The sequence below is a fragment of the Lampetra planeri genome, unplaced genomic scaffold, assembly GCF_965212315.1.
Source record: "Lampetra planeri unplaced genomic scaffold, kcLamPlan1.2.h2 scaffold_1561, whole genome shotgun sequence".
In the NCBI taxonomy this organism is placed as follows: Eukaryota; Metazoa; Chordata; class Hyperoartia; order Petromyzontiformes; family Petromyzontidae; genus Lampetra; species Lampetra planeri.
Genome location: NW_027614289.1, coordinates 7,142 through 18,390, shown reverse-complemented (window position 1 = coordinate 18,390; position 11,249 = coordinate 7,142). Strand labels below are relative to the sequence as shown.

The 11,249-nt window shown below is 46.3% G+C and overlaps 2 protein-coding genes across 3 annotated transcripts; one reads left to right on the top strand and one right to left on the bottom strand.

Moving 5' to 3' along the window:
- The first annotated feature begins 2,132 nt into the window (after positions 1–2,132).
- On the top strand, positions 2,133–5,296 carry CNOT11 (CCR4-NOT transcription complex subunit 11). Its single transcript, XM_078622491.1, has 7 exons — positions 2,133–2,451; positions 2,637–2,801; positions 3,214–3,366; positions 3,527–3,729; positions 4,518–4,720; positions 4,895–4,991; positions 5,099–5,296. Exons 1-7 carry the CDS (start codon positions 2,133–2,135, stop codon positions 5,294–5,296), a joined length of 1,338 nt encoding a protein of 445 aa, XP_078478617.1.
- Positions 5,297–6,300: 1,004 nt separating this feature from the next.
- LOC144739550 (plastin-2) lies at positions 6,301–10,835 on the bottom strand. 2 transcript variants are annotated; one of them, XM_078622489.1, is made up of 15 exons: positions 10,769–10,835; positions 10,034–10,182; positions 9,848–9,971; positions 9,282–9,414; positions 9,111–9,192; positions 8,856–9,021; positions 8,597–8,739; positions 7,974–8,069; positions 7,680–7,875; positions 7,525–7,603; positions 7,309–7,423; positions 7,032–7,165; positions 6,760–6,880; positions 6,552–6,676; positions 6,301–6,433 (listed from the first exon to the last, which is right to left on the bottom strand). In XM_078622489.1, the coding sequence occupies exons 1-15, from the start codon at positions 10,833–10,835 to the stop codon at positions 6,301–6,303; spliced, it is 1,863 nt and encodes a 620-aa protein (XP_078478615.1). The 2 variants fall into 2 exon arrangements, with proteins under 2 accessions (XP_078478615.1, XP_078478616.1); XM_078622490.1 differs by having other exon boundaries at positions 10,100–10,182.
- Between the last annotated feature and the right edge of the window lie 414 nt (positions 10,836–11,249).

The window sequence follows — 11,249 nt, the reverse complement described above, 5'->3', positions numbered from 1 at the left end:
ATGCTAACTTTCCATAACTATCATTCCCTTTTTTGAGAGACCATAAACACACATGGCGAGTTGTTTCAAGGTATTTTGGTTTTAGTCAAATCCAGATATGACACACTGTCTTTGGCTGTGAGACTTCTTGACTCAGGGAAGGTTTGCATACAACGCATTGTCTTCAGTTTGTGTCGTGACAAGTAGCAACCCTTCCGTTCGTCCCTTAGATGTCCAACAGAACAAATGTTCTGGCTGTTTTCAGGCTCTTACTGTACCAGCAGGCGGCTAGTGGCTAGCAGTTAGCAGCTAAAGACACATATATCTATGTGTCCGACACCTGGACAGAAAAACAGTAGCGTGTTATGTTTGATTTACATGAAAATAACAGGATTGTGTCACTGCTGGATGCAGAAAGAAGATAACTGTTCCTGAAGCAGTGTTCACGCTTGTTTCTGCGTCAATCTATCAGACAATCAGTTATTGCAGACTACAAGTATTTAAAGAAGATACCATCACTGCAGAGGGATGGCAAGAAATTAAAAAAAAAAAAAAAAAAAAATCAGACATTTTTCTCTCGAGAGCAGAGTGATGAGAAAGGTCATGAGATAATGTTTGATAGAACGTGTGAGTTTACTTCCTGTGCTTTAAATATTGAACTCTGCAGGTGTTGTGGATTACAGCTGCATTCTCCACGTATACAGTAAAGCTGACGTGATGTAAAGATTCCTCAGTATCAGATGTTTCAAATACTATGTATTTCTGCTCACACACTCATCACACAATATTAAAATAACACAGTATTTAATTAGTGTCCCATTATGACTTTGATGGCTTTTATTGAGTCTTTCAGGAGAATCAAACAGTTCCTGCTTCTTTATAATGTTTGAATTCATATTTAAACCCTGCTGATACAGATGTTACATCATCACTTTTTTTTCATACGCTAGTAGAGTTTGATCATATCTACACTTTAACTGTTTTTGGGAAAAAGCAATAAGAGCCAAATGTCTGCTTCCTGAAAGAATCTGCACTTTAACCTTTGTTCTTTACTCATGACTTTCTGCAGCAGACAAATCTTCAAATCACCTTTTATAAACGTTTGACAAATGTGATGTAATTTGAGGAAATGTGAGGAAAAGAGATTTGTCTGCTGAAGGTCTCCTTTTTTTCTGTGTATAAATTGTCCAGAAATGCCTGTAACTCAGTAATTTTCTGACAGGGAGCAAATTTATTTTTTTTTTGGGTTTTTTGACTTTTCAGTGTAACATACTTTTATGTGCCACTTGTTGTACAGCCACTTGAATTTAGTGCATGAAATGTCCCTTTAATGTCGCCTTAACTGCTGTGAATACTGTATATACTGTATTTCTCATCACATTGTTATTAAAAGACTTCATCTGTCTAAAGAAGCAATGTTCGTTTTTTTTTCCCGATTCTTATGGCGGTCCCAAGCAGAACTTAAAATTTGTATCTGTCGGTTCAAACATGTCTGTGTAGATTAATATGGAGTGAGATCGCTTCTGACGTTTGACGGGTGATCTCACTCCATACATAGTAAAATGCGAAACTATACCAAGGTTGTAGTGGAATCATCCACTGTCCAAAACAAAACAAAGATCTGCCATACCGGTGTTGAAATACTTGAATACTTGAAATACCAAAACAGTTTGAAAGTACAAGACACCTCCAGAAGATGGCAGTAGTAAAGAGTGAAATGACAGACTACATTTCCCATGATGCACCTCACCGGAACAGGTCGACTCAAATTTAAACAGCTCGTCCACCGGGCCTGTGTCAGTTATAATAGGTATAAAACGCTTCCGACACGTGGATGTCTTGAAGAATTAATGTTTTCGTTTTTTTAAGGTTGGTATGCGGCCACAGAAGCGTTCGAAGTGTTCTCTGACACCGAGACTTTGTTATTTTGACATGACTCCTCCGCTTTTTGTCAGCTAGCGCGGCTAAGCTAACTCGTTGCTAATCGTATCATGACTTCCTGCCACACGTCTCACAACTCGTCCACCAACATGAATTAATTCGGTGAGGTTGATGGCATCGGTGGTTTAAAGCCTTTTAAAACGGGAAATATACAAGTTTTGTAGCAGTGTCAGGCTCCACAGAGGCGAACACCTCCCCTCCCAGGTGAGACTATGACTCTGGCCCCGAAGGAGCTGACCAACCTGCTGAGCATTATCTCGGAGGAGGCCTGCACCAACACCTTTGAGAGCCTCTCCACCCACTTCCATCATTACTTCGGCAAAGCGGAGCACTTCCGGGTGGGCTCGGTGCTGGTGATGCTGCTGCAGCAGCCCGACCTGCTACCCAGCTCCCCGCAGCGGCTCACCGCCCTCTACCTGCTCTGGGAGATGTACCGCACCGAGCCGCTGGCCGCCAACCCGTTCGCCGCCGTGTTCGCCCACCTGCTGAACCCCGCACCTGCCGGGGAGGAGCCGGAGAAGCTGCTGTCGGGTGAGTGTGGATAACTGTTGTCATGAAGCCGATCAAAAAAAGAAAATACTGTGTAAATATTACTATTTTATTTAATATGTGTGTATATTTTATTTCATTTTCATGTTCCTTTGTTTTTAATAACATTTAGCATAATGACAATAATAACTTACAAAGACTGACTTATACATTACCTGTGTGTCCAGGGTTCCTGCCCCCGATCACCCAGCCAGAGAAGTTCTTTCTGTCTCAGCTCATGTTGGCTCCACCCAGAGATCTCTTCAAGAAAACCCCCAGACAGGTGTCCTGCATGGATGTCGGCAACATGCCCCAGTCCATCGACATCAGCGGCCTTCAGCTCGCCTTAGCAGGTCTGCATACCACCCTCCTCAGCAGTACTCCTCTCTCACACACTTGTGCGGGAGTGAACCCATCCCATAAGATGTGCTTGTTACTTAGTGAGTAACGTAGGGTGCTGTACACATGTTTGTACATGCCATGACACACACAGGGCAGTGGGCTGCCATCCCCAGCTGGATTTTACCACAGAGTCAGAACACAGAAAACTCAGCTCGGTTCACTGAGAATTTGAGAACAAAATGTCATCTGTTCGATCCTGTTTTCATGATTATTATGTCTCACTCTCACAAGTGTGCCGCTTGCGTCCGTAAAGCGTCTCAAGGGTGATTTTACCACTGCCTGTGTCTGCCCTATTCATCACACATCCGTCTGTGTGTGTGTGTGTGTGTGTGTGTGTGTGTGTGTGTGTTTGTGCGCGTGCAGAGCGTCAGTCGGAGCTGCCCACACAGAGCAAAGCCAGCTTCCCGAGCATACTGAATGACCCGGACCCGGACTCCTCCAACTCAGGATTCGACAGCTCAGTGGCCAATCAAATCATCGAGTCCCTGGTGACTGGGCCCCGCCCCCCTCTGGAGAGTAAGTGCTGAAAACTCGTGTGAAACTCATTAAACTTCCAAAGTTCTGGTCTTTTTGGTGATACAGCAAGAATGGCAGTGTTGCCATGGTTACCAGCCCTGACCTTTGGAAAACCAAATCCGTCCGTCCCCCCAACATGTCGGCCTCTGTCGCTCCTCAGGTCATTTCCGGCCCGAGTTCATCCGGCCGCCACCACCCCTCCACGTGTGCGAGGACGAGCTGGCGTGGCTGAACCCGACCGAGCCGGATCACAGCATCCAGTGGGACCGCTCCATGTGCGTCAAGAACAGCACGGGCGTGGAGATCAAACGCATCATGTCCAAGGCGTTCAAGAGCCCTCTGTCGGCCCAGCAGCAGTCCCAGGTGAGCGCCCCCTGTCCTCTCCAGTTTGTCTCCGCTGCAGTGATACTCCACACGACACGGATTCTGAAACACTTCAGATATTTAACTTGAGAAATGTGTCCTTTAGTTGGAGTTCTCGATGAATATTCCGCTAAATGACAGCGATGACCTCTGACCCTTCCTTCAGTGTCACCATAAAACCCAGTTTATGCCTCTGTGTTAAATCGACAGCGTGCACCTTTCCAGAAACGTAACGACATCACAGCTACACCTTTGCAGACGGCAACAATAGTGATTGGCCTGTTTGTGTCACGTGACCTTCCCGGATCTCGGGATAGAATTGACCAAAAGGGTATTTTTGTCCGGAAAAAGTGTAAGGGATCCAAAAGGATGATTTTAGAGAAAAAACAAGGAGTGGAAATTTATGATGAACTTGTTGCTGCGGTAACAAGATCTTTTTCGCTGGAAGGAAACAAAGAAAAGCACCAGTAACTGGGGAAACAACAAAACATGGCAGAACTATGCAGAAGTATAATAACTCACAACTAGATAGATCGATACTTCCTCACGAAATAAATCCTTGTCGAATAAACAAGTCTTGTTGTGTAAGAATCCATATCCATATGATCCATAAAACAATAATTCTGTTTTATTGTTTCATGGATCATATGGATACAGTGAAAACCAATAAAAATCTGGGTACGAGAAAAGGGAAAAACAGATGTAATAACACACAGAGCTGTCATGTAGGGTTCGTCCTTCTGCAGCACGAGCTAAGAGGTTCACTGCCCTCGTGTCTCCCTCTGCAGCTGCTGGCGGAGCTGGAAAAAGACCCAAAGCTGGTGTATCACATCGGCCTGTCCCCGGCGAAGCTGCCTGACCTGGTGGAGAACAACCCGCTGGTTGCCATTGAGATGCTGCTCAAGCTGATGCAGAGCAGCCAGATCACAGAGTATTTCTCGGTGCTGGTCAACATGGACATGTCGCTGCACTCCATGGAGGTCGTCAACAGGTACGGCAGCACGCTGGGATGCTGTTAGCGTTAGCATCCGCTAATAGCCCCATTGGCAGGTGGTTCTGGACATCGAAATACACAGAAATATTTGTAGTTTTTTCATCTGTTTGCTGTCACGTGATTGAGAGCGTGATCGCTGGTTATTGCTGATGTCGTCGTTTCTCGCTGCAGGTTGACCACAGCTGTCGATCTGCCGCCAGAATTCATCCACCTCTACATCTCCAACTGCATCTCCACCTGCGAGCAGATCAAAGACAAATACATGCAGGTACGGTCAGTTCTTTGTAAAAGTAGGAACCGGTGTTTTTTTTTTTAACAATGTCATGCGATGTTTACGTGCACGGTTTCTGTCAGTAATCACTGTGTGTTGGACAGAATCGTCTGGTCCGGCTGGTGTGCGTCTTTCTGCAGTCGCTCATCCGAAACAAAATCATCAACGTGCAAGACCTATTCATCGAGGTTCAGGCCTTCTGCATCGAGTTCAGCCGCATCCGTGAGGCCGCCGGCCTCTTCCGTCTTCTCAAGACCTTGGACACTGGCGAGAACCCCACTGAGGCGAAACCTGCCAAATAATGAACTCACAGAAACTGTGACAGTCACTTCCAACCTTGGCTTGTGTGCAGCAAAATCCGTATTGTAAATATGTAATGTTTGACCTTTGACCTTCGCCTCATTTCCACTGATTCGTTTTGTTTTCAACCAGAAACTCATGTTTTCTTTTGTCATTAAATATTTTCTCTTTCAGGAGTGATGTGTACCATGTCTTTTCTTGTCCGTTAAGTGTGAAGCTCTAGTCAGCAGCGTAGATGTTACAGGTTTAATGGGTAATATGCAAATTACCTGGGTTTTACAAACTACCCGTGTTTTTGTGTGATGTGCAAAGCTACTAGCGCTAGCTAGCTAACGTTAAAGCTAGCTGTTATAGGTAGCTAACTAAAATACCTAATTAGCTAACATTGGTTTCATGTAATGTGCAAAGCTAATACATCTAGCTAGCTAGCTAACATTATCAATGTTACTTAATGACCTAACTAACTAACCCTAACCCATACAACACGGAAGGACTACCTGTGTTATGTGTGAACAACCCGTTTTTTCACATTACCCATAACAGATACTGGGAAACTTCACAGATCCGTCTTAATGCAATCAAAGAGGTTTGAAGGACGGTCAGGCTTTGTCAAGAAAAGTTTGTACAGATGAACTAAATGAGGCGCTAATCCAGCCAGAGATTTCATCAGCATTCAAACAAAAGCAAATATCTGTGAAAACACTAACTAAAATTCAGTTTATTTGCATTCACTGACTGAACCTCCTCAGTCACATTAACTGAACATTTGTTGTTTGGAGAAGAAGAAGAAGATCAGAAAATGACAACAAAAGTTATAGCTCATTCTGTTGTTGAACAGGTCGTAGGTGTGTCTCAATGCTTCCTGTTCATCCTGAGTGTTTCTTTCTCTGAGGATGTCGATAGCTGTTAAGTACTCATTAGCAAAACCACTAACAACCTTTCTGTGAGTTTATTTACACAAACTGTTTGACCTTTGACCCATTCAGACTCATTCGGAGACGTGCGCTCAGACTCTCTTCAAGCCGCGGGCCATCAGGCAGGCAAACACCGTCATCACCATCTTGGGTTTGACCTCCACGAGGTCCTCGGGCAGCGCATACACACGGGCGCCGATCTTCCTGGCCATGGAGATGGCGTACCTAGCAACACCATGACAGTAACAACATGCTGAGTCACCTGCAGCTGTGAGCCGACACGTCTGACACCAGGGGGCGTTTTTTGAGCCTTCGATGTCAGAGCAGAAATAAATCATCTTACTTTGCGTTGTTGAGCTTCTCCTCTTCTGTCAGGTCTTCTGTCTTCAAGAGGTCGTATCTGATAGAGCCGGGCTGGATTGCGTCAATCAGGTCCAGAACCGGCATACTGCTGCTGATGGACCCGTCCTACACACACACGGCTCATGGCTTATACTTAACAAGTTGTGAGTATTTGTCTCACTACCGTGCAGGAACACGCCTTCTCAGACCTTAAAGCTGGAGATGGTGGCTTTTCCTGCTTCCCTGAGCATGTCGTTGACCCACGCCACGATGGTGTCGTCTGTCACCTTCTGCCCATCACCCAGCTCCTCCAGGATGTTCAGGGTGTACCTGAGGAAGCAGGACGAGCTCAGCGCTAAAGCAGCAGTGCAGAGTTTTCACTCAGAAGTGAGAGCAGACGTCGTTTTGGAGGCTGATGCTGATTTTCCCGTCCTCTGTCTGTCTGACGTCATGGGATGAGAGCATGTCGGTGCAGGGTTACCTCCTCATGAGCTGCCACAGCAGTGCAAGTGTCAGGGTTCGATTCCCTTCGTTCAGGTCCTGACCCGCGATGCCAACCAGAGAGAACTTTGCTTCCTTCCTGCCCAACTCAACCGCGTAATTACAGTTCTCCAGCTGGAAGAGAGCAAAGGTCACGGTCATTCTCACCTTCCGAGAATGTTTTTCAACGGCCATTTATGTTCTATGTTCTTATGTTCATATTCTATGACCAATAGAAGCTTGTTATGGCACAAAACCAAAATAAAAACGTGTTGCACCTTTTTCATATTGCTCCCCAGCTTCGGGTAGGGGGGCTTGTTGACCCGGTCCCAGTCAACTGGTACTTTTATCTTCTCGTACAACTGGAAGATGACTAACGCATCGTCGATGTCTCTGTAACACATACACACGTGTCAGTTTAACAGGTTAGAGCTGCTCACCGTTCCTCCTTCTGCTGTACGACTACGAAATGCGTAACTACGAAACTTTCTTACGCATAGAGGTGGTTGACACGTGGACTGACCCCCAACGAGTTCATCCAGTTCCTGAAGGTTCGCTCCTCCCTGGTTTCACCTGGAGGACGAGAGGAAACTTGTCAAACTGAGGTGACAGGAAGTGCCTCTGACGGAGGTCACGTGACTCCACTCGCCTTCGATGGAGCTCCAGTCGATCTCCTGGTTCTCGGGTTTCTTCAGAGCCGGATACTTGTTGAACAGATTGGCGACAAAAGCCAGGTTGAGTTTGGGGTTGCCGCGGACGACATCTGTCGCCATGACAAACTGCCTGCATCCCAGCTTGTCGGCTTGCTCTAGCATGCACTCCGCCCGTTTCAGGTCGTCTTTCTCCTGCGCAGAGACGGAGAGGGACGACGTCAACGTGTGGAACTAATTCTTTCGGGTTGATTGATAAACTGAGAAACAGTGAAATGAATTATCATCCTCACCCTGATTCCAGACATGTCGATGGCAATGGGCAGGATTCCCTCCTCGTCTCCTTTGGGCGCCACCTGATTCAGCAGATTGTAGTAAGCTCTGGAGTCCTGGAACAGAAAGAGAACCGAGGCAGACCGGTAAGGATGGAGAATAACAGCAAACACTGGGAGGTTAGATGGAAGTAGGATGGGTTTATTGTTATTATTATTTATCTCTGCTGGAAATGTGGACCAAAGGCAGGGGTTTTCCTACATGTGCTATGGGAACACAGTCCGATACAATCAGTTTGGGTGAAATTAATAGAACCCCTGGGTGAAGTATCTGGAGATAGAGCTCTGTCTGTTTGTCTGTTGGTGTAAAACAGGCCGATGAGGTCCGATTGGCAGATGAGATACCTCCAGGAATTAGACAGGGGCGTGTTTATTCTCCATAAGATCGACACCCAGACATCGGAGCAGTGGTGGCACCCTGCTGGTCACAGGGGATTGATCCAGTGACCTTCAGGACTTCTGGACGACCGATGAGTCACACATCGGTGTGTGTGTGTGTGTGTGTGTGTGTGTGTGTGTGTGTGTGTGTGTGTGTGTGTGTGTGTGTGTGTGTGTGTGTGTGTGTGTGTGTGTGTGTGTGTTACCTTGATGTCAGAGCTGAAGTTGTTGACCTTTGGAGCGCCGGCCTGCTCCAGGTGATAGTTGGCCCAACGAAGCAGCAGCTCCTCCGGTGAAAGCTTCATCAAGTCCTCCAGACTCTCTCCATCACGCAGCAGAGCGATCAGAGCTTCACACACACACACACACACACACACACAAACAGAACCAACATTATTAGATTAGGAACTATTCTAACCATTAGACCGATAGATTCGATCGAACCATTCCTTTCACTGAACACACCTTCGTTCCTGCTGAGCTCGATGTCGGCGAACAGTCCAATCTTGATGACCTGCCACAGCAGACCCAGGACCAGGTGCTGCCTGCCCTCCTTCAGGTCCTCGGCTCCGATGTTGACCACGTGGCAGCCGATGGCCGACGCCGAGTTCAGAGCCAGATTGAGGTTTTCCTGTTTGGCCGATCGCACGAAGCAGGAAGTGTAGCGAGACCGCTGACGTTCCCAAATTCCATCAAAGAGCTGAACGCTTCCTGTCTCACCTGGATGGTGAACGGTGTGAGCTTCTTCTTGTTGATGGTTCTCTCATCGATGGTGTCCGGGACAGAGAGGTTGATCATCTTACTACCAGGAAAGAACAAACATTGGATGGGTTACACGTGTTCAGAAACACTTGAGGCTTGTAGCACTGAAGAAGGAGAGAGAACTCCCACCAGAGAACGATTCCATCTCCGACCGCTGTGAACAGATCGTTGCTGTTGGGATCCGCCGGCAGGACGTGTCTACAGTCTGGGTCCTTCTCCAGGGCTTTATTGATCCAGTTCACGAAGGCCACCTTCTCCTCCTCTGCACACGGAGTCACGTCAAGAACATCAGAAACATCCACAGTGGATGTTCATACGTCACGGGCAGTTTATTCAACAGCAACAAACAAATTACATTAGATCGGCCTTTGTTAGAGATAAATAGTAAGCAAGCATTACAGTATGTACAAGATAGTATACGCAAAGGACATTTACATGAGAATGAAAGTAGTGTAGGTGATGACTGAGTGAGGCGATATTAGTGATTATTATTAATATAATAATAATAATATTATAATACTTCAGTATCAGTATGTACTTTTATTATTCTTATTATTGTTATTATTATTATTATTATTATTATTATTATTATTATTATTATTATTATTATTATTATTATTATTATTATTATTATTATTATTATTATCATCGTTATTATTATTATTATTATTATTATTATTATTATTATTATTGACCTGAGTACGAGTGCTGGGTGCCGGACTGCTCCGAGGTTCCCGCCACGTTGCAGATCCCCTCCTTCTTGTTGATGGCTTTCCTGAACGTCTTCGCCACCTCCGTGCTCTTCAGGCCGCCGACAATCTGAGGGTCGATGTCGGCGTCACACATGGCGCTCGCGCCCCCGTCTCACTCGTCCGACTCACCTGGGCGAAGTCGTCAAAGGTCAGCTGGTCACTGGTCTTCGTCAGCTCCCGGATGATCTCTCGGACCTTGTAACCGGGCAGGGCCAGGTTGGCGGCCCTGAAGAGCTCAGTGATCTCATCTTTGCTGATATATCCATTGCTATCGATGTCTGAAGAAGGAGGAAAGGGTCAAAGGTCACAGGCAGGAAACAGGATTTGTTATATATTTTATAACATTGGAAAAATTAATACTGACAAAAAAAAAAAAGCTGACCAAACGGTCACCAGAGTGCTGATGCATCATTTTTTCCCTTCATTCATTCATTCATCTCCTGCTTGCTCCAGTTTCAGGTCGTGGTTGTTCTGGATCTGACCCCAGCTGTCAACGGGTGAAGGTCAGACAACCGTTCACACTCACATTCACACCTACGGGGGATTTTCAGGGACCAGTTAACCTCAGCATGGGGGCAGGAGGAAGCCGGAGTACCCGGAGTGAAGCCATGGGGGGAGAGCATGAAAATGACACATAGAAAGATCAACTAACCACTGTCCACCGTGTCACCCTTCATCACATATATGTTGTTGTATTTTTCACATAGTCTTCAGACGACCCACTGAAGGCTGTAAATGACAGCATGAATGAGTGAATGAGTGAGTGAGTGATGTCCTCACTGGGGTGGATGAGGCTGTGTTGAAGGTCATTGCTCTCTGATTGGTCTCTTGTCTGTCATCAGGTCAGAAGTCGATGTCTCTCACCAATCTTGGCGAACGACTCTCGTAGTTCCTCCAGCTCCTCTGCAGAGATTGGCGTGGTGGCGTCCATGACGGGCTCCTGAAACCGACACGAAACACAATCTGAGAGCGAGCTGGTGACGAGAAGGAGGAACTTCCCTTTCACACTGATGCAAACCGCTCGCACTTCTCACTTCTGTCAGCCGACACTTCCTGCTTCTGCTGCACTTCCTGTCAGACACAAGTGGGTTTTGTTTTTGCAGCCGACTTTTTTAATGACACAAAGTTATCGTCACATCGAAAATGAGAAGAATCCCGAGCAGGCTGGCGTTTGTGGACAGAAGGAATCAGACGTCATCCTTGAGGTGCTGATGGACCTTTTGTTTGTCCTCCTCACGCTGAGTGGGTCTGTTGGAAAACCAATCAAACCACCAACTTCCCTTTCAGCTTGCTGCTGCTGCAGTCCTTTAACGTCTTCTGTTTCTCAGCCCCTCTCATGCCTCTC

Coding starts and splice junctions, on each gene's coding strand:
- CNOT11 (XM_078622491.1), top strand. CDS start 2,133: ATGACTCTGGCCCCGAAGGAGCTGACCAACCTGCTGAGCATTATCTCG. Junction 2,802..3,213: donor CCTTCAGCTCGCCTTAGCAG/GTCTGCATACCA, acceptor GTGCGCGTGCAG/AGCGTCAGTCGGAGCTGCCC. Junction 3,730..4,517: donor CGGCCCAGCAGCAGTCCCAG/GTGAGCGCCCCC, acceptor CTCCCTCTGCAG/CTGCTGGCGGAGCTGGAAAA.
- LOC144739550 (XM_078622489.1), bottom strand. CDS start 10,835: ATGGACGCCACCACGCCAATCTCTGCAGAGGAGCTGGAGGAACTACGA. Junction 9,193..9,281: donor GGAGATGGAATCGTTCTCTG/GTGGGAGTTCTC, acceptor CTTTCCTGGTAG/TAAGATGATCAACCTCTCTG. Junction 9,022..9,110: donor TCACACCGTTCACCATCCAG/GTGAGACAGGAA, acceptor TCGGCCAAACAG/GAAAACCTCAATCTGGCTCT.